The sequence below is a fragment of the Poeciliopsis prolifica genome, unplaced genomic scaffold (genome assembly GCF_027474105.1).
Source record: "Poeciliopsis prolifica strain line A6 unplaced genomic scaffold, Auburn_PproV2 SCAFFOLD035, whole genome shotgun sequence".
Classification (NCBI taxonomy): domain Eukaryota; kingdom Metazoa; phylum Chordata; class Actinopteri; order Cyprinodontiformes; family Poeciliidae; genus Poeciliopsis; species Poeciliopsis prolifica.
The window spans coordinates 949941-977638 of NW_026562410.1; the positions used below are offsets into that span (position 1 = coordinate 949941).

Below are 27698 nucleotides of genomic sequence, written 5' to 3' on the forward strand. Positions count from 1 at the left end.
AAATTAGCATGCACAACTCAGAACATTTGAGGTTCATCTGTATATGGCATATTTATATCCGTTTTTTACTATAAATGTAATGAAATAGTTGTTATAATAACAAGAGCGTCCTGATTTCAGAAGTTAAAGTCGGTGGCAGAAGTGTAAAAGATAATAGATTTGGCCAGATGTGTTATCATTAATGAATGTATTGTTCCACTATATCATTATTTACTATGACATAGAGTAGGAAAATTAAAAAGTGCTGCATACCAATCAAACAGATTAGGTTTTGGTTTACATTAGTATGACCTAATAAGACGCCCTTAACATGTGGGACTTAACTAAATTACCAATTTCCCATTTGGAGGCCAGTGAGAATGATATTATATAACATAAGGTTATATAATTACATAAGGTTATATAATATCATCATTTTTGTGTTATTATTAAATAAACTTTAAAGTAGATGCATGTACCTGAGCATGTTCTGCAGCCAGCGTGGCAGGGTTCGCAGGTCTTGTGTGCAGGGTCGTGATGGTGACCCAGAGGACATGACGGCAGGCAGCGGCCTTCTTTTTGCAGGTAGACGAGGCCCGGAGCACAGCTCTGGCAGCCGTCATCGCCGCCCTCGATGCACTCGCTGCAACTCGGGTCGCACTTCTCACAAATCCTTGAGACAGGGTTTCCATAGTGACTGGAGGACAGATGGCGAAAGTTATGATAGATTAGATTCAATTAAGTGAGATGAGGTTAGAGCTTTCCCACGGGAAATTCCCTTTCACAGCCTCACATATAGTTAGACTCATCCAGCACAACCAAGATATGACAAGAAAAACAAATAACAGAGGGTATGCAGTCATAATGAAAATCCTCAAGTCATTGATGAGGGGCGTAGCATCGTCCGCGCGCATCTCTGATGGCATGTAGCCTCTGTATCTTGTTTGCTTTCACTTGGGTATTTAACTGCACATCAATTTTCCGCCACATTAATTTGTCCCTCTCAGTTACTGCACTGAGCCTCATAAAGGAGAATTTTAATCCCAAACTAAATTAGAATGCATTTTAGAAACCTATCTGGTGATCTTTTGGAGTCCACAATGACATTTTGCGTCCGGGCTGATCATTTATTAAGGACGACGCTAATGAATGAGCATGACAGTGAGCAGGTTCAGCTACCCGTGCTGACACGTCTCCACACACTCTTTGGCCTCTCGGAACAGGTGGGCTTTGCAGGTGAGGCACTGGTGGCTCTGCTTTCCGACACAGGACTGACAGGAAGCATGGCATGGCTCGCATTTCGACTCCTCCTCATAGTAGCCTGTTGGGCATTCGTCCACACAGGCGCCATCTGCACCAACAGACATACACATATTTCAGAAGCACTAGACCTCAGAATGAAATCAAATCAAACCGGACTCACCGAGCAGGAGGTGTCCCTGATTACAGCTCAAGCAGTGGGTTTTGTCTGGACCCGAGCATCTGTAGCAGTATTTGTGGCAGAGATGGCATTTCCCGTCCTCGTCTGCGTACTGGTGAGGCGAACACTTGTTGGCCAATGGGACACAGCGGTTGTGGCTCTCCAGCCTTTGACCCGTCCTGCAGCTGGAGCAGGAACCCATGTGGGGCCCAAAACATGTGAGGCATGATGCGTCACAGTCTGAGAACATGAAAATAATAATTACTCAATCAAAGGAAGTTATCGGTCCATATGGTAACTGCGACAGGGTATGTAAAGCCTTCTATATAAAGGGAATTTACAATCAGAATTAAATATTCAAAAGTTTTCAGAATTCTGTCACCTTATAAATACAAAGTTCAATGTTTTTCACTGGGATTTTCTAAAAGGATTTTGTGATACTATAGTTTTTTTAATAACAGGTGTGGAATTAAAACCCAGATGGATATATGGCGCACCAATAACATATGGGCCGACCTCCACCTTTGCTGCAAACCAACAAAAAGCAGTGCAGAATTGTGAACTTGAAGCAAAAGACATCACTTGCAGTTCAGAAATATATTATATAAAAAATATAACCTGAACGATTCACACCTGCTTTACTATGATATGTCTAAGTAAAATCCTGTGAAACAAATAGCCTTCTGATGTCAATGCGTGATTTGATCTTAAGATGAATACAATGGCGTTAAGCCTTCAAAGATGCATTGCTGGATATTAATGAATGAACAGTATTATGAAGTCTAAGTAACACTCCAGACATTTAAGGGATAAAGTTGTGGAGACATTATAAACAGATGCAGGTTTTAAAACAATATCTCCAAAATTTTGTTCAAATTTAAAAAGAGTGCGGTACTTTTCCAATACACTGGCTGACAACCTAAAGATAGTAGAGACAAGAAGAAACTAGCAACAAACTGTCACTCTAAGCACACAATCCCACAGTAAAACATGGTGATTACAGCATCATGTAGGTAGTTTTTTTTTACCAGTGACAGGAAAAGTAGAAGGCTCAGGGTAAACACAGATCAATCCTGAAAGAAAACAAGTTCATTCACATAAACTCTCTGTAAATTAAAATGGAGTTTGTGATTTGAAAAGGTTTAACGAATAGTTTTCCAAGGAAAGTGCATACTTATTTACTACACAATTCACCTGACAATTTTTACTGGTCGTGGTTTAAAAATACCATTTGCGTGCAACATATTCTGTATCATAACAGTTTCACAGCACAGCCATGCTTTCCCCTTTAATAACAGAATGCCAGTAGAATGTCTTCTTACTGGCAGCTCCTTTCAGTAGCAACTGAAGTAAGCATTGCCTACATTTTTTTCCTTTCAGGCATACATCATTCTCTGTGTTTTTTGGAGAAAAACCCCCCCCAAAACAAAACAAAAAATAAACAACCAAAAACAAAGCCAGAGCAGTGTGTCTTCCTCCAGGGAACTGTCAATGGTATCACTATGCAGTTCCAACGTTTGACAGCTGCCTGTTAACCGTCGGAAAAGGGCTGCTATTTTAGTCTGAGCCATCGTAGAGAAACACACTCAGGCAAAGTAGAGAATATAATTGAGGATATGCATGAAGGGTGCTCTTCAGGACAGAAAACTCAGTTTCAGAGATGACAAATGGCTTTGGCATACTTTGAGTTGCAGCTAAATGTTAATTAGACGAGGAGATTTTCCTGCAAATTTATCCATTCGAAGTCCTCTAAAAAGCCTTTTGCACAAATGTATGTCACAATGTTTTGCATTGACTTACCTATGCACTCTCCTGTAGCTGCATTCCTGTACGTGTCTGAGGGGCAAGGTGCCAGACAGGCCCCGTTGTGCAGGACGGCCGCCGGGTCGACGCAGGCATCGCAGTCGTTGCTGTCGGCTCCGTCACAGAGAGCACAGTCGGCGTGACAACGCAGACACTCCCCTGTTTCGTCGTCCTCAAAAAACCTCTCAGGACACTCCGGCACACATTGGCCTTCATGGAGAAAGTGATACTCCTCGCAGGCTGCAAAAAGAGAACGACTTTCCAAATAAATCCGGGAGCAAAAATTACATGTCTGTGAAACGAAGAACAGTGTCTTAGATTTTTTAAAGAGGGACAGCAAGTAGAAGAAACATCATCATCTGTCACATCCCTTATATTTGGGGAGTAAGATGAAAAAAGGACATCTGTACATTTGGATTTTATGAGATAAAAAATGGTCCAAAAACAATAATAAAACTTATGATGAACAAAATCTGAAACTTTACTGTCTAGCCCCATAAAAGCTACAGTTAAAAAGGAGTTCCTACAAATTAATGTCATGTTTCCAAACCTGTGCATTGTCCAAGGGGGTCACAGTCCTGACAGGCGGGTGGGCAGCGACGGCACTCCTTGCCCTGGACAATGTGTAATGGAGGACACTCTTCCACACACTGGTGATCATGCAGGAGGAGAGGCTCGTCGCAGGTCAGGCAGTAAGTGGCATTTTTCTCACAGGACGCACAACCAGGCACACAGTTGAGACACAGCTGGCCTGCAGAATAACCCCTGCAGAGATTTAGACAGACGTCAGTGGGCTGACAGTGAAAAACCTAAATAAACAATAAAGATCACATTGATTTTTATTATGTACTTTGGAGAAGAACACAGAGTATATTGAAATTTTATGTAACAGGCCCACGAAAGAGTGCATCTCTTTGAAATAAAAAGGATGATACATTGTTTTCCAAAATGTTCTCAAAATGCAGCCTCCCTGAGTCAGTACTTTTTAGGACCATCTTTTTCTTTTTGCAAGTCTTGTGGCGTTTGTCTCTACCAGTTTTGCGGATCTAGAAATGTACATTTTGCTCATGTTTTTTGGATTGTTTTGGGGAAATACCTAAAGCTTGGTCAGATCAGTTTAACAGACTGTCTGTGAACGGTAATATTTAAGCTGCGACAGATTCTCAGCTGGATTCAAGTCTGAACTATTCTAGCACATGAATGTATATATGTTGATTCAAATCATTCTGCTGTGTTCTTTGCTGTACATTTAGGGTTTCTGTCTTGATGAACATGGTCAACCACGACTTTCCTCTGGGCACCAGACCACAAAGATTTGGTATGTCAGAAACAAATCTGATCAAAGAAATCTGCAGTCTAGATCTTTACATGTTTTCCAGAAAAACCATGAAACTCTTGGCTATTTCTATAGTTACTGATCTCCCCTTTTGTGTCTTGGTTCGTTTGCCACATGACACCTTGAGACGTTTAAAGAATTGGATGTTGCATTATGACACAATTCTGCTTTTAACTTCTCTGCAAATTTGCTTCTCTGTTCTTTTGTCTTTATAATACCATTTCTTCACTAATGTTCTCTAAAAAAAGCCTCTGATTAATTCACACAACAGCTGGATCTTTAAGTAAATTAGGTAACTGCTGAAAGTAATTGAATGTACTGGACTTTTTTAGATGTATTGGAATAAAGGGGATTGAAAACAAATGTGTTACACACTTTTTTTTCTTGAAAAAAACAAATAAAAAATGTTGCAAACTGTTTATCATTCTGCTTCCACATCACAGTTTTCCTTGTTTATGCATTGGTGTGAAAGCTCGATAAAAGTCAATGAAGTCTGTCACAATAACGAGACAGAAATGCATTTGTGTACTTCTAAAAGACAATTTATATTCTGACTGTGTTTATTCTCCTGCATCAGCAAAATTATATCTTTTCAGCATCATCCTTAACTCAATGAAAACACCTGGGAAATAACATGTGTTGAGGAGAATGAAACTACACCCATAAATTGTTGTGTTTTGGTTTCATTTATTATACAATTTGACTTCTATTGCATTTGAAAAGATCAAAGAATCTGTCTTAAGTGCTCCTGGGCTAAACACGCAAATGGACCTGCACCATTTACTCCCACAGCTCTCCAATGAAGAAGACAACTAATAATTTATCCAGACAAATACGAGCCTGACTGTGTATTAAAAATTTGGTAGAATTTGAATATGACAAGAGCTACATGTCTAATATAGACCTGTCAGAGTTAATGGATCGCTGGGAACTACGTCCATGCCTGGGAATATCTCAGTTTAATGACCGATGAAAATAAAATAGGAGAAAAAAATGACAACAAATATGCCTGCACATATGTGAATTAAATATTGGTCATATTCCTGACCTGACACACTCTGCAACACACTGTCCGTTCTGCAGGAACAACGGAGCCCTGCGTGAGCTCTGACAGCGGCTGCAGCGCCGAGCGTCGACGCACAGCGAGCAGCCCTGAGGGCAGGCCTCACACACGCCGCTGAGTTGGCTGGCGAAGAAACCCGCAGAACACTTTGACACACATGTCTGCTGCATGGTCAGAAATCTCCCTGCAGCAAAACGGACTTCATGTAACCTGTCGCAACAGTTAAAATATAAACCTGCGGACGCGGCTTTAAGAGGTGATTGACAGACCTTTCCCACATTTTGTGCACTGGTTTTTCTCTGGTCCGGAACAGAATTCACAGGATGTGTGACAGTCTTCACAAACCCCATAATCTGAAGGGAAAACAAAGCAGGGATTATGGCGGTACACTCGTGATGAAGTGACTTTTTGTTAGAAAACAAGAGGAAGCCGAGTCCTGATCCAGCATCGGCATAGTAACTTAATGTGGCTTTAGCAAAATGATAGTCAACAGAAAGAAAACTGCAAAGCAAAGACAATTTAGGCATGAAATAGCAGATTGTCACATTTATATAAAATAAATGAAATAAAATAAGAAGCTATTCATTGCCATGGTCAGTGTAAGTAAACTTTTTGTATCAGAACTGCATTTTCAACCTATAAGTTAACTGTTCAGTTTTGTCAAAGTTATTAAAGCTCTTATAATTAAAAGTACCCGCCTCACACTAATTTTCTTGTTGTTTCAAAGTTCTCCATGGAGGGAACAAAATGTGCAGCATATACAGTCAATTATTATAAAGTCTATCTGTTTGACATTTGTTCTGTTCCGAGTCCGTACAGTGGTACAGGATTCAGGGACGGTGGCACACAGACCAATTACCCTCCACTATTTCATTCCTGCCCCTCTGAAAGTGGCCAAATCCCTGCTTCATTAAGAGCAGACAGTCGGATTAGCGGAATGTAAGTTATTAGTCTCACCGTTGAGAAAGGTCTTAATGGGACAGATCTCGCGTTCCGGCACGCACTCCCCGTTTGCAAGCGTCCTCCCCTCTTCACATGAGAGGCAGTCTTCGTTCTCCGGGCCGCTACACGTGGCGCAGTCCGGGTGACACTCTTCACACTCGTTAAGGTCTTCATTGCCGTAGGAACCGTCGGGGCACACTGAAACACACTTCCCCTCTGGCAAGAGAGGATGAGAAGATTGTACTTTGTGAGACAAGAGATGGATGTAACTCATCCCCAAAAAAAAAAAATTCAAATGCTGGATTTGTTGGAGGCTTCCAGTCAAAAACAAAAAAACAAAACAAACCAAAAACACTGAATTAAGGATTTTACAAAATTGAGGGTGCTAAGCACAAGTACTAAATCTTTACATAATTGAAATTTATGATATTTTATTCATAAATTTCAATAAAAATGGAAAATAGAAAGTTTAGTTGGGAATTGGCAATGCAAAGTAGAAAGTATGGGCTGCACAGTGGTGCAGTTGGTGGCACTGTTGCCTTGCAGCAAGAAGGTCCTGGACTCAATTCCTGGCCGGAGGTCTTTCTGCACAGAGTTTGCATGTTGTCCCTGTGCCTGGTGGGTTCTCTCCGGGTTCTCTGGCTTCCTCGTGACTGTCAGGTTGATTGGTCTCTCTAAATTCTCCATAGGTATGAGTGTGTGTCCAAGGTTGTTTGTCCTGTCTGTCTCTGTGTTGCCCTGTCCAGGGTGAACCCCACCTCTTGCCTGAAACGTTCGACTGAGATAGGCACCAGCACCCCTACTGTTGGATGGATGGAAAACAGAAAGTAATTGTGGACTGGAAGAAAAAAAAAACTACACAATTTTCACAACAAATCAAAAAAATGTTTGGATTTGTATTCAATGAAATGTAAAAAAAAAAATTGCAAAGAAGAAACATTCTTCTTCAAAAAAACCCCAAACTAAACACAATGATTGGTAGACCTGAACAACTATGATATTAATATCTAATTTAAAAGACATTGAAATTGCATTTAACAGTCTAATTCCATTTTCAACACTGCAATGCAGAGATGCATTTGTTTGAACAACAATATTTATTTTTTCTGTTTTGTTAATTATTGTCAAATACATTTATATGTGTGATGAAAGTGTCTGCTAATCTTCCAAAGCACAACATCAAGTTTAGATAAGAAAATATATACAAATAAGAGAGGAAAGACTTATATATCGATAAATAAATAAAACCAGGGAACTTTTCTCCACAATGGAATTGAAGCATCTCATTCATTTAGAATGGTGATGACCTTCAGTGCTTTAAAATGCATCATATTCTGACGAGGACTCATGGTTCAACAGCATGATATATATATATTTTTAATAAACAGGAAATTGTAAGTCACCCAGTGGTTTTAAAGATATATATATATATCAATTTCATTTTCACTCTGCAGTCCTTGTGAAATTCTTCCAGCAGCTCTGAGGGCATTTGAAATGTTAATTACATCTCCAAACTTTTTTTTTTGTCCGTGTTCCAGAAATGTCCCACTCCGCCCTCATCATATAGCAAAGATACCACAGAGGACAAAGCGCTCTTCCTTGATGTGAAATTCTACTCACAAAACATCTCATTTAGTTTCCTTGCCCAGGAAGACACAAAGCTTCCAGGCAAGAATTCATAGAATGCTAATTATTGCTGTTATTCGTGACATGACGCGTCAACAAAATGTAAATAATAAATTAAATACCAACAGTAAAGAGTGAAGTAAACCTGAGCCATGAGAACTTCAGATTAAGATTATGAAAAAAGTGCAACAATGAACTAATTTTGAACACACACCCAGAAAGACACAGAAACGACAGTGGAATGATGACAGCCTGATCAAGATGTTTTGGGATGTGTGTCACAATTATAGAAAACAGAAAATATAAGGAGAAAGTTAAAATGGATAGGAAACAGGATTGACCCAATTTGAAAATGATAAGGATCAGAGATACAGCTTCATGAAAGGCAACTTTATTTATGTAACATCTTTCAGCCAGAGACAAGCCAAAGTGGTTCCTAAATAGTATTTGGGGAAACTGTAGCCAAAGATGCTCAATTTAGTAATTTATTACAAAATTTATTGTGCACAATAATATTAGCCTGTAGTTCAGTGTGATTTAATGAAATGGATGATTTATCATTGGTAGCAAAGTAAAACCAGCAAAGTGAATTTTGTGAAATTCAAGATACCACTTTGAAAAGGAACTTTTTATTTTACATATAGTCTTACTGTGGGCATAATTGCGCATTTGTAGAAAGAGTATACCTTATAAAACACTTAAGATACATATCCAGCAGTCTTTCTTTGACATTCATTTTGCCACCATGATGAAAATCTATAAGTAGGGAAAGAGTGTATCTATTTTTGATAACATTGTTACTCCCTTCCTTGCAGTCTGCTGTGCTTTATTTAAATATTTGTAACTACACATAAATCCTCTGTGCACCTCTGCATATGGTATAAACAATCGTGCTGGGCTGCCATGGCCAAATATTGGATTTTTGTCTGGTGAACCTGTTTTTTGTTGATTTGGGTGAAAGTCGTAGGTCAATATTTAATGAAACAAACCCAATGATGGCCACTGGTTTCAGTCTTCTTCTTGAAGCCACCAGATTTTTTTTTATTTGGTTTTTTAAATCTCATAATGCATAAAGATTACAATCCTACACTCACAACTAATAGGTAAGCCCATAGCTGCAAAGGTTAATTCTCATACTTAGGAGTGGGAATGAGATGTTTTTTTTTTTTCCAACATACTTTTTCTCATGGCAAGGCCTGGTATTATTCAACATCTTTTCTATTATAAGCCTTACCTGATAATAGAAGGTCCGTCTCACACCAGTAGCACTCATGTTCATCGCAGCTCATGCAGTTGTCTTCACATGGAGCGCAGGTCATCTCCTCCTCCACGCTGTATGTCTTTGCTGGGCAGTTTTTATAGCAGCCATCCTGAAAGCTGATATTAAAAGCAACAGTCAATACATGCAGTCATGAGAACATAGAAACCCACTCAGCTCTCATGGCCGAAAATAAGCCTTTTTCGGTCAGGTAAAGAGGCGAAATGAAAGGTGGACTAAAGAACAGAGGTGAGATCGCACGCAGCAACAGCGAGGCACACTGCCTTACTTGTAAAAGCCCTCAATGCAGGACAGACAGTGCCTGGGGTTATCTGTTGAAAGCACAGAACAAAACTCAGCCTTCTTTATTATATAGGAGTCGTATGAAATGAAACCCTGTGCACATAGAAGGCAAAGGTTTTTCAGCTTCATCTTCTGTAGGTTTTTATTTCTAGAAAACAAAAAAAAAAAAAAAAAACATGACCATTGCTACTGGACTGTGACTTACACAGGACACACTTCCTGCAGCCTTCCTCGCAGGGCATGCATTCTTCGTAATCTGGATCCTCCACCTCCCCTGAGAGCACAGGCAGCAGACAAAGTGACAGGAAGGAAAAAAAAAAAACAATCAGAACAGAAGGCTTAGAAAGAACTGAGGGGTGGACACTACGTGATCCAAGGTCACAGATTAGACGTCTAGAGATCTGCCTCATAAATAATGGAGTGACCTTCTCTACCTTCTCCACACTCCAGCTTCACACACCGCCCATCAGACGAGTAGAAGGAGGCGTTGCACTGCAAGCAGTGGTTTGGGCTGGAGCAGAGCCGACAGTTTTCCGAACAGGGCTGGCAGGTTCTCTTACTTGTGTGGTAAAAGGTCTCAGGACAGGCGTCCAGACACTGACCTTGATGCAGGTAACGTTCCACTCCAAATTTATCTATAAAAGTAAAAAAAAAATATATTAAAAAATACATTAGTGAATGAAATGTTGATTTGATTAAATTCCCCCCAATCATATTTGGTGTCTCATGTGTTTGATCAATCAGAACAGCTACATATTAATTTGGAGTGTATCCTTCCTGTAACGCTCAGGTGTCAAACTCAAGGCCCACTGGCCAAATATTGCCTGCTGTAGTTTTTTTAGGTGGCTCTCTAGACTCCAAATTACATCGATAAGTCATTCCAGTTTTTCGCAAATCTGCAAAATTCACACACAATCAACAAATTTCAATTTTTTTTCTCTGATTTACTGCAGATTTTCTCAAAATTGGTCAAAAACATGGAATCCCTGATTCAGCAAGTGATCAAGAGTCACATTTATCACCATGCATTACTGCAAATATTGTCAAAATTCCTTACAAACATTTCTAAATACTCACCACAAAATTTTGAGTTTTGATTGCAAAAAAGAAAACTAAAACAATCACAAAACCCCAGAAGAACAACTATTTATTAATATTTCACAGTTTAATTGGTTTTATCAATATATTCTGGCACAACCGCCCCTTTAAGAACGTTCCGATTTTTGATATGGCCCAAAATGAAAGTGAGTTTGACACCCCTGCTCTAAGGAGGCAATTACCTTCTAACTGTGCCAGCCAAGGCTAAAACAAATACTACACAGAGGCCAGGGATTTTTTTTTTTTTTTCAATTTGTCAGCCATCTGTTCAGCACACAGGCTGACACAGAATGGTTTTCTTGTCTTGTCTCCTACCTGTGTCACAGCTGGTGCAGTTGGCAGGCCCTGCATCCATACATGTGGCACATGTGTGGTCACACAGGTGACACTGTCCACCTGAGCGGTACTTGCTCTTTGCACATTCCACCACGCAGATCCCCTCTTCCAAAACTCTGCAGCCAGCGAAGGGCAAGACAAAATAGAAAACAAAGACAAAATCAACACATACAAATTATGTCTTTGTTAATGAGCTGAGCTCATTTACATCCCAGCATGCACCATATGGAACATTTACACAGATGTAACTGAGTGCGTTAAGAAAGATGAGGGAGAAAAAGACATTGACATGGCAGCTGAAATGAAAAGGTAACATGAAGGTAATTATTAGATGTTTAAGTAACCTGTTGATATCCAATAGGTTCATATTCTGATTATATGAATAATATGACCACCGATACATGTTTTCATAATAATTAGCTGTGATTTTATGTTACTGTCTTTAAAGCTGAGTTATTTCATGTTTATTTTTCCATCTCTTTAACAATCTAAACTAAATTCGGTTCTTGTTTACTTAATCATCTCTGTATGAAAGAAGGTTTTTAAAAATAGCAGTAATTGTGCCAATTATGTCATCATGTAGCATTTGTAACGAGTCCACTGCTGGCTTATTTCTATCTGTTTGATTCTGCCTTGTTATATTTGATCTACTAAACTTCATTTTAATACGAGTCCCATTAAAGCTGCTCTAATTTACATATTTACTCATTTAATTGTCAGGAAGCAAAACAAGGGAAAGTCAGAGACAAGCAGCACAATTTGAGCAGGATTTTAATTGTGGCCACTGCAAGGATGATGTTACTCTTTCAAAAAAAATCCTGATTCCGTTTAAATACATAAACTGAAAATTGTCGTCTTTGCCATTGCTATCCAGAATGCAGTAGGCTGATGTTTCATTCATCTGCTTTTTTTTAAAGCCTGGTTTACTGAACAGTTCTGTTATAAACAGGCAGAGACAAGCTGCACCCTCACAGATTCAGTCCTTTCACAAAACACAAGAAGGTGACAAAAACTTAAGTAAAGTCACAACTTGAAGTATCTTTTGAAAGGGATCACTTTATTAGCTGCAACCACTTCTGGGCTCATTTCTGCTTTTACAATAGGTCTGGGATACAATAACAAACAATCTATTACAATTAATCTATTACTATTATTTAATTTCATATTATACATAAAGAAAGGGGAGAGGTATACATTATCAAGAAGTGGGTCCCAGTTTGTTACTTGTGTTAACTTTCAGCTGTTTAAATATTACCATAAATTGAACCTATCCTGACTTCAAAGCTCTTAGAAAAAACATAAAATTAAAGCACTCATGAATGCTCTTATTTGAACATATTATGTGCATATGAAAGTAAGGTGGGAAAAAAAAACACATGAACTGTCACTCATCTTTGTCTGGTTTTTTGGACTGTGGGAGGAAACTGGAGTACCTGGAGAAAATCCACATATGCATAGGGAGAACATCCTCACCTAGCAAAAACCTTAGAAGTTCTTGCTAGCCTAAATTTTCTAGAATGAAATTTAATATTTTTATATTTTGTTTCCAATTGGGATACCAGGGGAAATTATTGTAGAGGGCTGCCGTGTGTTAAAATATCTATTGTATTTCAACCATAAAAATAATAAATAAATAAAAAAAAAACATATCTGGATTTTCCTGCCATTAACTATTGAAATCTGATGTAGTTTTAAGTATTTGGAAGTATACCTGTGGTTTATTTGAAATGTGTGTCCTCTTCTAAGATAAAGAGCAGGAGGGATTCATTTGCCCTTTGACCCTGAATCTAAAACAGCCGAGTGTAACTCACCTTGAAGAGGCACAGCTGATGCAGTCCCCTCCTCGCGGCCCTGTGCACTTCAGACACGTTGCATCACATGCGCGACACGCCCCGTCACTGTCCTGATACTCTCCTGACAGACAGCAACAGAAGCATGCTGACTCAGAAATGAATAGACGTCTGAGGCACAGAGGAAGGCTTGATGTCAGATGCAGAACAGAGAGGGAGGCATGTCGGACCAAATGGCTCCACATTTAAACAAATGTTTAAAAGGCGCCACACTTTACATAATCTCACTGGTGTTTGCAAATGTGTCAAATTAACTGGACTTTGTTATTATTATTTTGCCTTAAAAACATCAGAAAAGCAAGAGGATGGGGCGAAGAGGAGCTATGTTTTCCAGGAGCATTGAGGCCAACATGTAATAGAGGAGGGAGATGGTTGACTGACCATCTGTGCACTCAGTGTTGACAACACACACTCCCTCCTGGAGGCGGTGACCGCTGGAACAGCTGCTGCAGTTCTGCCAACTCGGCCCAGCACAGGTGAGACAGCTGGAGTCGCACCTGAGGAGAGCAGCACAGAAATTCAACACAAAATGCAGGGAGATAAGCTTCCCACACTCCATACAGGCGCGCAACAACAACAACACACTCGGAGCACCAAGGTAGCGAGCCAACCACCAGATTAAGGCCTGCCATCAGCCAATAAACAAACCACCCACACCTGAACACACACCAGTAAGCTCACCTCCTACATATCCCGTGGCCATCCGCTATCTCTGGGCTTGGCTCTGTGGCGTAGAAGCCAGCGCTGCAGGAGGACACACACCTCCACTCCTCCATCAAGAAACCTTTTGCGCAACGGTTGCACGACTCAACACCTGCCGCTGATGCCGCAGAGGGGAAAAACAATTACTCTTATGTCTAATATGTCAAGTATTTCTTTTTTAAATGCTGTTACTTTCGACACAGATCGAATCTCTAAGCCTTGACCCCGTTCTCACCTGCGCAGGTAGCGCAGGCCTGGTGACAGGGCCTGCATTCGTCTTCCTGCGCGTCGCGGTAGAAGCCGTCGTCGCAGCTCCGCTGGCACCGGTTCCCCTGCAGACTGGAGAGGGTGTAGAGAGCATGTGGCACCGTGACACACTCAGCCAGTCATGTGACGCCACAAAAAAACGTGAGTCATACTCGCAAGTTCGCTCCTCCAGCCCACAGCGCGCCGCCACAAGTCCGCACCGAACTAACTCAGTGAACGCCGCATTCCGGAAACTTCTAACTACGCAATATGTTATTTTTATTTATTTATTTATTTATTTATTTTCCAGACAGCTTTATGCTTTCCAGTATTGATTGTGAAAAATCCCAAAATTATTCTCTCTCATTTGGGTTACAGGCAAGCGACAGAGTTATAAAGTACTGTATCCTGGAGCGTTTACGCAGGAAGCATCAGTATTCTGGTCGGCGGGAGTCGTGTTTACCGAGGAGTTAATTCAAACATCATCAGAGAATTTGTTTCACCTTGTGCCTGGTTTGCATTCCGTGCAGATGCTGTATGAGGTGCACTTCAAGCAGTTTTCACTGCATTTCTTGCACAAATCTGTGTCTGTGGGGGGGGAAAAAAACAAAAACAAAACAAACAACAGACATGAGAACCAGAAATCAACCCATACTTCTCACACACCTCTCAACCACAGCATGAACAACGAGGCCTGAAAAGTTCAGCCAGTGACGTCCTTTGTAAATATTCCGAACGGCAAGGAAAACAAACAAAAAAAAAGAGACTTTTGAAGGACAAGTCAAAAGTCCGACCGTGGTCCAGGTAATAGTTCTCTCCACAGGAGGCTGTGCAGGTATCGGTTCCCTCTGTCAGGTGATGACCAGGAGCACAAGAGGTGCACTGGTTGCTGCGACTCCCCCTGCAGCTCGCACATGAGGAGAAGCACCTCTTGCAGCGCCGGCGGTCACCCCAGAACCCCTGGGGACACTCTGAGACACACAACCTGGTGGACAAACATGAAGATAAGAAGACTCACGAGGAGAAATGCACTACAAAAAAAAAAAAAAAAAAAAAAAAAAAAAAAAATTCAATGTCAGCCATGTTGGCTTGTTGATAATCAGTAATGGCTTAACTGTAACACTAGGACATGTTTATTTATTTTTGCAATAAATCAGAGCTAAAAAAAAGTTTGATTAATGTAGAATTGAAGATTGCTTTTGTTAAACATTAGTCCTGTTTGTTGCATGCAGTCAGCATGCAGTTTTTGGTTGGTTTTGCTTTTCGTTTTATTTAGCTTTATATTTTAGTTCACTTTGGTTTAGCCCTTCATGGTCCTTTTGACATCATGTTTCTAGTTAGGTTACTTCTTTGTTTAGATCTTCTAGATTCTCTAGCTCTATATTCCTTAGTTCTTGTTGTTTGATCAGCCTTGTTTCTATTTAGGTTCGGCTATGTTTTCCCTCATATCTTTCTCACTTAGTTCATCAGGTTTTCTGTACTCTTAGTGTTTTCTGAATTATTCGTAGTTTTCAGCTTCCCGTTTCCTTCCTTTTGTGTTCCCAAGCAGATCTCCTCAGCCATCCTGTGCCAACCATTCACACCTGCAATCACTCTTCTCATCTAGCTAGACCACTGTTTCATTTACTACCTCCCACTATTTAAGCTCCTCTTTTTCAGTCACAACTCACCAGTCTGTCTTGTTACCCTGTTCACCATGTTGGCACTCATTACCTTTGTTATCCCTCATGTCTCCTGTTTCATTGTGTTTTGGATGTCCTTGTTTTTCCTGGATTTTGGATTTTGTTAGTTTATTTTCTTCAATGAAATAACATCCACATAAACTACATCTACTGCCTACTGCGATTGGGTCCACTCCTACACACATCATGACAGATGTCCTCTAGTCAGCCTGCTCAAGTCAAAAGCTTTGATGATGAAGCGCAAGTTGGGTATCAAGTCTTTTGCAAAAAAAAACAATCTTCAAATAGGTTGTTAAAAGTCAAATTCAAGAATCAAGTACAAATCCTGTCTCAAGATATTAACCACAAGTTCAAGTCAAATTGCAAATGTTTTCAGTGCTGAGTCCAAGCTAAGTCTTAAAGACTTTTGCCTCAAGTGCATGTGACTGAAACTTGCTTTTCAAACAAATAAAACATTTTTTATGTTGTTTCTTTATATCAGTGTCTGTGAGCATAATATAACACTTTACCATTGGTGAATCTCCAGCCATGAAGGACTGAAACTGCAGGAGGCTGATATATCATTATGCCCAGGATGCACGCGTGAGCTTGCGTGTGTTTTTGTGTGTGAACAATTCATAGGTCAAAGCTAAGTGGTTTTAAAATAACTAAAAAAATTATATTGTTTAGATACTGGACTGTCTAGAGACCTACTCAAACTGACTTTAAAATGTGAAAAGTAAAAACAGGAGGAAATAAGTGTTGATTTAAAACATTGCAGCATGCATGTAAAAGTGGACTTCGTAAGAAAGTGAGATTATAAAACAGTATCGTCACTTACCATCTGCATCCACTCACTGTACCAGCATTACGCAAACATGCTAACCTTGAATTGTTCTTGAACTTGAGAAAAAAGTGCAGACATGTGACACACTGCTGTGGGCCAGGCCCGTCACAGCCGTCATCACTGCATTCGGGGTCACAGGGTCCTAAAGTGGTAAATACTCTCAAAATGCAAGCACCAAAAGTCTTTTCGACTGTTTTATTATGTGTTCTGGTAAAAATAAAGATAATTTAAAAAAAAAACAACAACCTGGAATCACATTCTGCAACTACATGACAAAGCTCACAACATTGCAAATGTTGAAAACCCTGAATTAGGAAGTGACTCACCGTCGTATCCTTCTGTGAGATCACTATCCATGGAGGGCTCTGCTGATCGGACTCGCCGATAGCGCATGTGATGCGGCTGCTCTGCGGTGCCATAAATCACCAGAGACCACTTCTTCAGTATCCCTGTGAAACAACGGCGAGAAAGAAAAACAGGTTTGTCCCCCGAGGCTGGCGTCGTGTTTCAGCTGCCTCCTCTTGATGTTCAGTGTAAATAGGTCTCACAATGAAGAGAGGCTACAAAGAGAAAGAACAAACCTAATTCAGCGCTGTCTCGCTTCCGAGAGGGAGTATCCTTGATTTTCAAAGTCCATTCCCCCGCTGCCTGCTCCCCCCAGGAATGAGCTGTCATGAATTCCCAGTTCTGAAATCCCTCAGTGGAGTTGTCAAGAGGCCTAGAGCAAAACATTACACAATCATGAGCAAACAACTACTACCATCACTAATTAAGACATGTCTTTAAAGCAACATTGTTTAATTAATAGGGTATTTAATTTGTAATTAGTTCCCCTGGTTGGATTATTGTAAAAGAAAAAGTGCTTTTCATGTGATCTCAAAAGCTTTGCTTCTTTATTTTTGACAAATGTAAAACAAATGTGAAGGCTTCTGGAAATCTGAGAGCCTGTGCTGAATGGACACTTTTTACACATCAATTGAAAAGTAGTTTCATATTCGTGGAGTAAGTATAGAATCCGGGTTTTTTTTTTGTTGTTGTTTGTTGTTTTTGTGAAAATCAACAAAAAACAAGCATTTCAGGCTATTTCCACAGGCTATTTCAAACCTCCCAACTATTTTGTTTTGTTTGAGTTTCAGGTTCTGGTTGAGTTACTCCTGTGATTTGCTATTTAGCTTTCTGTGTGTATTTTGTAATTTACCATTTCTTGCACAGCTAAATGTATCTCTGTGTTCCTCCATTTCCATTTTCCTCGTTTTTTTTTTTTTTTTTTTTTTGTTCAGCAGCCTCAAGCTTCTGTTTTATCACACAATGTGATCGAACTCACCTGTCCGTGCTTCCAGTAGTCACCCTCCTGTGTATTTAAACTACTGCTCGTCAGATCCATGTTTTCCTCCCTACATTTTGCCAATTTGCTTCTTGCAGGTTTATAATCTTCAGTTTTATAATCTGTTTATATGAAAATGTTTCACTTCATCATTATTCTGTTTACATTTGGACTACCCACTGCAATGCGCTAAACATGTTTTGACAAGCTAGTTTTATCATAGCTGCCTCTTAAGTTTTATAACCAAATCGGTTTTAGGATGCTTTAAAATTCTACTTTATCAGAGCCTTCCTTTTATTTTTCCAAAGTCAAATTTAGAAATTTTGACTTCAGAATAAATGTAAACCTCTCAGTTCAATTACATCCTGCTTTGTAAAGTTGTTTTTCTTAGTTTTTAAGTCATAACAACCTGAAAAGAATATTGTTGCTGTTTTAAAATGACTGTTGGTATTGTGGCACTTGCAAAGCATAGTTTTTCCTTTATGAAAAGTTTGAAGAGCCTCTGAATGAATCTATTGGAGTATGAGTCCAACAATTTCATCCTGAAATCGTGCCGTTGTTAATAATCTGAGGCAGTATGGGAATGCTCATTTCTGATCTACATGAGTGTGTAAGGATGGTTTAGAAGATAAAGATAAAGTTTTAGATGAATAAAAAATGAAAAACTATAAGCCATAAGTAGTAGCTTGTATAATGATCTCAGCAGATGCACAGCCCCGCCAGGTGTTTGCTAATTTCTGCTGGCTAGACTGAAGGAGCTGGGTCGCGGGGGGAGGGCTGCTCTGTGAGGTGGAAGAGGGTGAAGCTCGGTCCACAGAGGTGTTTTATGCAGCTCAATGGTTGCCACGGGTCATTAAAGGATTTCTCAAACATTCATGAAAGAATCAGGGCAACACTCCAGGTATTTTAGTGATGAGGGAATACTATTAAAACATGATGTAAAGCAAAGAAAAGTTTTTTTTTTTTTTTTTTTTTTTTTTTTTTTACATAACACTGCCCCTTTAAGTGTTTGTGTTTCGTATTCACGATGCATTCAGTTCAGTTCAGTTCAGAAAAAAACAAGCTGAAAACAGGAAGCGTGCCAGGAATTAATTTCCCAAAACCCGGTTCCTCTGGAATAACATCACTACTTTGCTTTTCCAGGAGTGTTTGCCAAAATCGACTTCTCCCCATGGGTGCCATCTGAAGACTAATGGCATAAGCAGCGAATGCTGAGCTCCAAACTAATTCGCTTCCACCGGCAGAAATTCCCTCCCTGCTCTTACCCCATCCACTGCAAAGAAGGTTGTGGCGGTGCCACGGTGGTTTGGATGGAGCAGCCCCCTTGTTACCTGCGAGCCAGCAGCCGCGACACGGTGCCTGCAGGTGACGTGAGCGTGATGGAAAGGTCGCCGCGACGGCTGTGAGTGATGGTTACGCGGATGACGACGTGCTCTACATAAACAACGTGCCGCGAGGCCGCGCCGGAGCAGCCGGTGGTCTCATGCGTAGACGTCAACACTGAGCCAGGATGAATAATTCTGTACGAGACAGACAGGGGGGAAAGAAAAAAAACAAAAACAACAACAACAAAAAAAGATGAAGCAACACACTAAGCACCAGAGATGAGAGAGGAGGCGGAAAACAAGAAGCGAGTTGGAAGAGCACAGCACAAGAGAAAATGAAGCTTATTAAAGTGCGTGAGAATCAGCATGTGAACTGAGACAGAAATAGATGAAGTGTGATAGATGAGAAGAAATCAGGGGAAGCCCTGACTCAGAACAAAGAGCTCTCACGGAGTTGTTGGTGCGTTACCTGCTCAGCTGGATGGCCTCCTCCTCCACACACTCATGCTGTGCTGGGACTTGTTTCCAGCGCTCAGCCTCCTTCACCATGCTCTCAGCATCCAGCAGGCCAAAGCCGTACAGGTGGCTCACTAACAGACAGACACGCACACACACAAATACACAACACATTAGCAAAGGGTAGGGAGGGCACAGAGGCTTCTAAAAGATTTCACGTCCCCCCGAGACTCTGTAGGCGTTTATCGCTGTTCTGCTCTCTGTACCTCGTTAGTTTTCAAAACGCTCGCTGCTTTATGGCTCTCCTAAAAAAAGCTAAAAGAACATTCACTGAAACATCAGTCTCGGCTAATCTTTTCCCTGAGTGTTGGAGGGATTTCGTGTGGAAGAAGCATCGTGTGTTTTTACACTAATATCGGCAAAAACTCGGGGGGAAAAAATACATAACAGAGATATAATGTTACCTTTGTACCCAGCTCCATTATACTGCCAGTCAGGAGCAGCAAGATGATGAGCTTCTGATGTACGGATGATAATGTGCTGCACATCCCTCCAGGTCAGGAGAGGGCTATGAAAGGTCAGATAGAAAGAAACAGAATTGTCTCAGTAGCTATTATAGCTATTGATTTAGACCATTTGGTCCTGGATATGTGGATGTGTTGTGTGGTGTGGAGCTGCTCACTTGGCCTCCAATGTAAGAGCAATCACCCCAGCAGCGAATGAGGAGGAGAGGGACGTTCCAGACAGAGTCCTGCTGCATCCCTGCTGTGGTCCGAGGGTCATCTGTCAACAACAACAGCACTAAGTGAAACGATAACAGCTGAAAAGATTGTTTCTTTTGCATCATCATCGTTCTGGATAATGAACCTATAGTGCTACAAATGAAACCACCTGTTTAATTAATAGGCTTTTGTTGTCCACTATAAGGTTATGACACAATTTTGTGTTTCTGTTTGAAAATACTCACAGTTCTGTAACATGAAGCAACTGTTTGGCTTCTCTAATACTTAAATTCACATGATCATTTTCCCAAAATCATGGTTTAAAATGTGTTACATTTTAGGTTAAGTACTTATTCAAATCATTATTATTTTCAACAAACTTTCTTAGGTATTGATGCAAAGATAACTCAATCTTTTAACAATATTAAAATAACTTTAAACATCCCAGAACTTTCAAATTGGTGAGCGACTTTATAAATAACTCTTTTTTTCATTTTTATTGCATTGGTGTTGTTGATCAAATTAATTTCTAGTTTCCTTGAAAGAAACTTGATCTCCAGAAAGAGATTCAGGAAATATTGTTTTCCCCAGGTAATGTGCCTCTAACAAAACAAAAAATATGTTTAATTTGGCTACAAAATATGTTTAATTTGGCTACACCACCAAATGGCTTTAGCTCTTGTGGTCAAAATTTGTGGCTTTCATTTGCTGATATTTAGGGTTTCTGTTGTCAAGGGAATATGTGTCAACAATCTTACTGAGGCTGTATGCATGTGGACGTCTTTAACTGAGAGCTGCTAATTCTGGTGATGTTAAACAGCACTGTGAATTCACAGTGAGTAAACGGCTGCTGCAAAGTGGGAGTCTTCCAGAATAAACTTTAGAATCTAAAGTTTAGATACATCATGTAAATCTATTTCCACCGAGGATAGAGCCTGGCTGTCTGCTTTAAACGTAACGTTAAGATTATGCAGAATGGTGTCTGCACACTTGGCTTTTTTTGGCACCCCATAGGAGACCGCTCCAGGCAGGATGGGAGTCCAGGTGTTTGCTTTTGGGGACAGTAAAGCTGAGCTCAAACTTTTGAAAAAAAAACAAAACAAAACAAAAAAAAACTTTCTCTCACTTCTGATGTTTATTATTGTAGATGTCTTTATTTAAATGGAGGCTTTGAAAGCTTGTGTTATTAGATACATTTGGGGTTGCAGCATACATAAAGGAAATGCTTTAAAACTGCCACAATGAAAAGTAATGGACTCCTTTCCAGTCAAAGATTCTATCAATATTTGCTAACAAAGGATCTAAATGAAGAATAAAATACATTTTACGTATGCCTGAAGAAAACAGGGGATATTTAAATAAGCATAATTTAAAATTATGAATAACATTCATGTACACTGCTAATTGACACATTTCTTTGTTTTTTAATAGTCAATGTGACCGAGCTCATTGCTCTCAGTAAGTTTGAGTGTTGTTCTACCTATTAGGTCATTTTCAGGCTATGCAGAAGTTTTAATCCTTTTTATATTCTGCATTTGGTTTCCCTGTTGTTGATGGAGCAGTAGTTTGTCCCATTTCCTCTCATCCATAACCTCAGTTTCCTTTATTTTTTCCCCTCATATAACAGTCAGAAATTCAGCAAATTAAATTCAGTGACTATCTAGAGGCTGGTGCCTGAGATTTAACAACCTAATTCCTAATGAATTCTGAGCTCACCATCCTCTTTGTCTCTTCACCACTATACGCCGCTGCCAGTGTGGCGGAGCATTGTTCCAGGTGTTCTGGCTGGACTCCACGGCGACTGACGCTGCTCACAGAAATGGTGTATATGCTGCTGCTGTAGCCATCACAGGAGCAGTGATCACCTGCTTTCCCTCCATTCCCAGAGGCCCAAACGAAAATTGAGCCCCTTCCCTGCCGGCCCTGTGGCAAATTTGAGAAAGTAGCCAACAGTTGTAAACTATCTATAGCAGAGTAAAATGATTTAAAGAGGAATAAACGCTCTTTCTTGTACTGTTTTAACGGCAGTCTGTAAAGCAAGACGAGCAAGGGGTCCAGGTCCCTCTAAAGTGGCTCCGTCATCATCTGGCCCCCAGCTGGCTAAATATATGTCAATGTAGTGTGGCCTGAAATTCAGTGATACAGCTTCCACAATATCTGTCACATCGCCTCCCAGCATACGAATGCCTAAAGGTAATTTTGAGGCAAAGAAAAAAGAAAAAAAAAGAATGCTTGAATCTACTGCAATTCCTCCAGAAGACCTTCAAAATGCTTCTTTGAAGCCTCGACGTGGACTTACCTCCTATGCGTGCGTGGAATGAGACTCCGACTGTGCACAGAGAGTTATTTGCAGATGCAGCCACCGTCCCCGCACACTGAGTCCCATGGCTTCAAAGAAAGGAGGAGCACATCAGAACATGAAGTTAGATGCATATGCATGAAAAGAAGACAGAGTATTTCTGTGACATTAGTGCAGGGACAAAGCAAAACTTTCGATTTCCATATCTATACATGCATGTAATTACAGAGAGAGAGAGAAAAAAAGACTTGCTTTAATTAGAGCTGGGGTTGTGATGGAGACGCTGCAAAGCAGAGGCAAACCTGAAAGTTAGAGGTGAGGTGTACTCACAAGTCGGCTGGATTCTTGGAATATTTCGGAGTCGGGTCTTGATCTTGTTCGTTTACATCACAGCTGGCAAGTGGGTCCTAAATCAAGTGGATAGTAAGAAAGAGCACATAGCAGCGGCCAGCAGCTATCTAAATCACAAAGAGCATTATTCACCAGTCCACCGCACAGCTAAGTGGATCAGACATTTAATGTCCATTCCAATACTCTTAACCGGCCTTTCTAAACCTTTGGCCCGCGAGCTCCTGACTGCAATATCTGTCTCGGCTCCTTGCTCTTTCACTTAAAGCTCAGCCAAATTGCTTATGATTAATGTCCCCTTCCTGAAAAGAGCCTCCCATCCCAGGGCACTTACATAATTTGGCTTCAGATCTGGATGCTCTTTCTCAATGCCATCATCTAGGACAGACACCACCACACCCTTCCCGGTGTAGCCTCTCCTCCAGGCCGCTACGATGTTCATACCAGTCTGGCAGTCACTGGCCTCACTGCAGCTCTGTCAGGCACACATTAGCATATTCGACTTGGATTATTTTTCTGGTTTTAGTTGGTTTTGTTCCAAAAACAAAGAGGGGGAAAAAAGCGACATACTGTGTACCACAAGTCATTCCCCAAAGGCCATTTAAAATGCGTGTTGTGTTTGAAGGCAGACTGATGAATTGGTGGATGAAGACGCCTTCTCACCAGGTCATGACCACAGAGGCGACTTCTTCTGGAGGTTCTCTTTACTCTCTTCAAGACCACCTGCTGCTGGAGCCATTCCACCTGAAAAGCAACACTGGTAATTAGGACAGATGCAGACGATTGTTCGATCTATTTTACAGAGAATATCTCTCCTTCCTCTCTGTCTTCCGGCTGTCTTCCCTGTTGAACCCTCCCACAGTCATAAAAAGATGCGTGAACTTTTCTCTCAAAAGAATATTAAATGACGTCATCTCTTGCCTTGTCTACTTGCCTTGTTTTTATAAATTTAAACTTGTGAACAAGGCAAACAGAAATGAAAGGTGTAAACAACAAGAGGCTCAGCCAGCTAAATGTTGGGTGGGAGAGTTGAGTCAGCATGACTATAATCATTTTATGCGACATCATGACCATGCTTTACCTTTTCAACACTTGTCTTAGCAGCTACAAAAAAATACAGAATAAATAAATGCTTTTGAGGAGGAACAAAAACGTTCTTTGTTTTATTTCCATTCTCCCACACACTGACCCAGACAGACAACAACCTCAAAATGCTTTTCAAAGGATTAAGGCCGATGCTGAAGGCCTGAGGCAAGTTTTCCTTCTGTTCCACTTTTTGTACAAGAAAAGAGAAAAAAGTACCATTTGTCAGGGTTACTCTTTATTTCTTTCGTTTGGCATTATTGCAGTCAAGTCCACTTTCAATGTTTCTTTTTTTTTTTTAACTAAAAGTGTTGTACAACTTATTGCAGCACTGAAGGTCAACAACATTACAAGGGCTTACAATGAAGATAAACATGCTTCACCCCCACAATCATGTGATCTAATTCAGGTACACCTTTGTGCATCCCCACAAAAAAAAAAAAAAAAAAAAAAAAAATTGCTGGCATTAATATTTCAAAAGAGTCTTCCATCTGCATTGTATCAATTTACTTTACCTTTGGCTCCTTTGCAAGGTGATTTGTCACTTCTTTGTTGAATTCAGTGGAACGATTTGCTGTCTGCTGGTGACGGACGCTGTAGTAACCCGTCAAGTCTCCAATCTGGTGAAACAAACAAAATCCACTTAATAAGACCTCTCTTTTTCCAAATAAACATCGTGCTCTTCTCCAGGCTGTGCTCTAAACAGCCACTGAATAATTAAAACAGTTGTTGGTGTCTTTCATTCGGTGGCTACCTAACACCTGTGATAGTTTTTCAGGTAACTGCAACATGAGCCACGGGACTCGAGCCACACTGCTGTATGAGTTTGCCTGAAACATGCACACTCAGACAAAATGATGTCAGCAGATTTTGTTTTTTTCAAACTCTTTTATGCTTTATTAAAAAAAAAAATCATTGGCTTGCCATTTTTCACAAGAGAAATGACATAATTGCCTTAATTTATTCCCCTGTGGCTCTGTTGGTAAATTTACTCAGATTTTTTTTTCCTGCCTAGCTCTATAAAGTAGTGTATTTAGCTTTAATTGAGTGTTGAGGTGCATTTTACTTTCAGCAGATCCAAACCTGAAACTTTCATTACAGAAGCCAACTCGAGGGAGTAGTTGAGTTTTATAGACATACTTTATTTATTTGCTTTAATACATTATTTACATGGTCGTGCTGTTGGTCTCGGAACCTTGAATAAAACAGTGATAAAGTTCAGGATTTTATTCCCATGAGGTTTTTATGCTAAGCAACAATTAATCTTTGATGGTGTGAACACTAGATGGGGAACAAATTTTGATTATTAATAGTAGCACTGCTTTTTCCTTCAGCTCCACAAACGTCTCTATTGTTTGAACAAAGACATTATTAGGATTATTGATAAAATCTTCAATATTTTAGTACTTCATAGAGCTTAAATAACACATTCAGTTTCTATCCAAACATTCACAAAAAGAGAAATGTTTTGCTTCTTTAGATAAATGTGATAAAACATTTAAATTTTACATTCTTTTACATAATGCTGGAGTATTATTGGAAGGTTCTGTCTTAATAAAAATGTGTCGGTGATGTTAAAGCTGCTTCTTTCACGGTGACTGAGTTAAGCAAGAAAATTTGCTTGGTATTTCAGCACACTCACCTGACCCAGGCTTGTAAAGCCATATTTCTCTGCTATCCTCTTCACAGACTCAGGGTCCCCTCTAACTTTTATCGCCCAGTCATTGGTATAAATGGTGGCGTGACAAAGCTGCAGGAGAGTTCCCATCCACAGGGCGAACAAATGTCCCATTACTGCTCTGATCAATTGCTGCAGTTGCCTTTCTGTCGAAGATTCATGCGTTGTTCCTGTGACCGGTTTGGCTAAATCTGCTTCTCATTGCTGAGAAAAAGAAAAAAAACCCACAAATACAAGCCTTCTCTCAAAGCCCTGAAGGAATACAGGGATGGTGGCCGGCTGAAGCTGTCACATCTCGACTCTGGTTCACTGGCAGAGATCACCTATCAGATTACTTGAACATGGGGCCTTCGGATTACCTAATCATGTCAGCCCCTTTGAATGACCCTTTCTGTATGTTGCTCTTCACAGTGTGAAATTTTGTTTTCCTGTTCTGGTTCAGTTTTAACAGACTTTCTGCATTTTCAGCCAAATTTCTGATGAACCACAGAGACTTAGTATTACTGTAGTAATGACAGCATCGGCCACTCAAAAATAAAACCTTCAAATAATCTGCTTCTTTTCTTTATTTCACTTGCTCTACTTTTAAAATTATTCCAGCTGTAGTTGATGCATTTTTATATTTGAGTGATTTTTGTTCACATAGTTAAAGAAACAAATTCATAATCTGCCATGTTCACCGTGGAAAGCCTGAACTCTGTGCATAGGGTTTTCAAACTTCCTTTTATTTTCATCACATTTCTATGTTTATTGTCGTCATTATTTTCTTCCTTTTTTTGGCTCAACACATTTAGTCTTTGCAGCGTGGTAGGCTGTGAATTTATATCCCCGCTTTTGGAAATTTGTCATTTAAACTAGGTCAGTCTGAAGCAATCACAGGAAAGCCCTCCGTGCTGCAAAAGAAGAAACAGTAGAGTTAATACATTGTTTAAAGATATGTATATTTTTAAAAATGGGGGGAAGTGCTGTTATAATCAGACACTGCATTCAGATAACCTGAAATGTTTAGAGAGAGATCTGTGAAACTACACTGAAGATAAGAGTTTATTTTAGATACAGCCTTCAGTGAGTCCCATTAATAAAAGGTACTGTGCTACCAGAGCTCAGTTTATGATTACTTTTTGTTTATGTTTCCCTCCTTCAAAGTCAGTGTGCAACAGCTTATATGCACCACTTTTGTTCACAGAAAAGTGTTTTTTGGTTTGTTTTATAATTTAACCAACTGCATTTTTGCATTTACAAGCAGCTTGGTGAAATTGCAAACCATTTCATTGTTTATCCACAAGTTCACATATAAAGTCTCAATGGTTTGAGGTTCTGGAAACCATTTCTGAATGTGGCAAAGAGAATGCACAGCACATTAGAGAAACAAGACTTCTGTACTTCAGGAAGCAGCATGGAGGTTCAAATTTATTTGCATCTAAAGGCAGAAAACATGTATTTAATTTGAAAGCTGCATTTTGCTGTACTTAAAGCTGTCTGTTTGTGTCTGAATGAGGCAGGACTGCTGTTGATGCCCAACAGGCCACGTCATGATTACTTTTAGACACAGTAAATACTGACAGCTGACTTTGTCTGTCCTGTGACCGAGAATCGAAGTGTTGAGGAAGTCTTTGCCTTAAGCCACCTGACAAAAACTGCACAGCATTAGGCGTTGTTGAAATAATATTTTAAATTAGCACAATACTGCACAGGATAGTTTTGATACATATGAAATATACCATAGAAAGTTAAAGTACACTCTACATTCACATAAATTTAGATAAAGATCCAAACTAAAACAACTGCTGAATCTCTGAACTTATATAAATTCTTAGGGAGGATTCTACAGAAAAGACAGGCCTAGAATCTCTTTAGACAGAGTCTGTCTGCCAGGCAATTAACAAATTCCTGAGCATGGTTCAAAAGTTCACTAGGATCTTAAAACTTTTTATAAATAATTTTATCTATATTAGAATTAACTATATTTCTTTAAGCATGTTTTTAATTAGTT

The 27698-nt window shown here is 39.9% G+C and overlaps 1 protein-coding gene across 1 annotated transcript in view; it reads right to left on the bottom strand.

The window, feature by feature from the left end:
- Positions 1-25882, bottom strand: part of pcsk5a (proprotein convertase subtilisin/kexin type 5a) — a 33051-nt gene extending 7169 nt beyond the window's left edge. Inside the window, exons 1-34 of the mRNA XM_055052519.1 lie at positions 25670-25882; positions 24543-24647; positions 23608-23688; positions 23279-23419; positions 22927-23003; positions 22597-22685; positions 22312-22484; positions 22014-22220; positions 20258-20358; positions 20040-20143; positions 19589-19709; positions 19126-19314; positions 17052-17188; positions 16797-16919; positions 16510-16612; positions 14757-14947; positions 14466-14550; positions 13952-14055; positions 13696-13834; positions 13396-13511; positions 12976-13078; positions 11144-11280; positions 10165-10365; positions 9936-10004; positions 9717-9759; positions 9404-9546; positions 6559-6759; positions 5871-5954; positions 5587-5785; positions 3753-3967; positions 3200-3442; positions 1403-1639; positions 1159-1330; positions 459-676 (exon numbers count right to left, since the gene is read on the bottom strand). Coding sequence (XP_054908494.1) covers positions 459-676; positions 1159-1330; positions 1403-1639; positions 3200-3442; positions 3753-3967; positions 5587-5785; positions 5871-5954; positions 6559-6759; positions 9404-9546; positions 9717-9759; positions 9936-10004; positions 10165-10365; positions 11144-11280; positions 12976-13078; positions 13396-13511; positions 13696-13834; positions 13952-14055; positions 14466-14550; positions 14757-14947; positions 16510-16612; positions 16797-16919; positions 17052-17188; positions 19126-19314; positions 19589-19709; positions 20040-20143; positions 20258-20358; positions 22014-22220; positions 22312-22484; positions 22597-22685; positions 22927-23003; positions 23279-23419; positions 23608-23688; positions 24543-24647; positions 25670-25819 — 4801 coding nt within the window. The 5' untranslated portion in view covers positions 25820-25882. The remainder of the gene's footprint in view (positions 1-458; positions 677-1158; positions 1331-1402; positions 1640-3199; positions 3443-3752; positions 3968-5586; positions 5786-5870; positions 5955-6558; positions 6760-9403; positions 9547-9716; positions 9760-9935; positions 10005-10164; positions 10366-11143; positions 11281-12975; positions 13079-13395; positions 13512-13695; positions 13835-13951; positions 14056-14465; positions 14551-14756; positions 14948-16509; positions 16613-16796; positions 16920-17051; positions 17189-19125; positions 19315-19588; positions 19710-20039; positions 20144-20257; positions 20359-22013; positions 22221-22311; positions 22485-22596; positions 22686-22926; positions 23004-23278; positions 23420-23607; positions 23689-24542; positions 24648-25669) is intronic.
- Positions 25883-27698: the final 1816 nt, after the last annotated feature.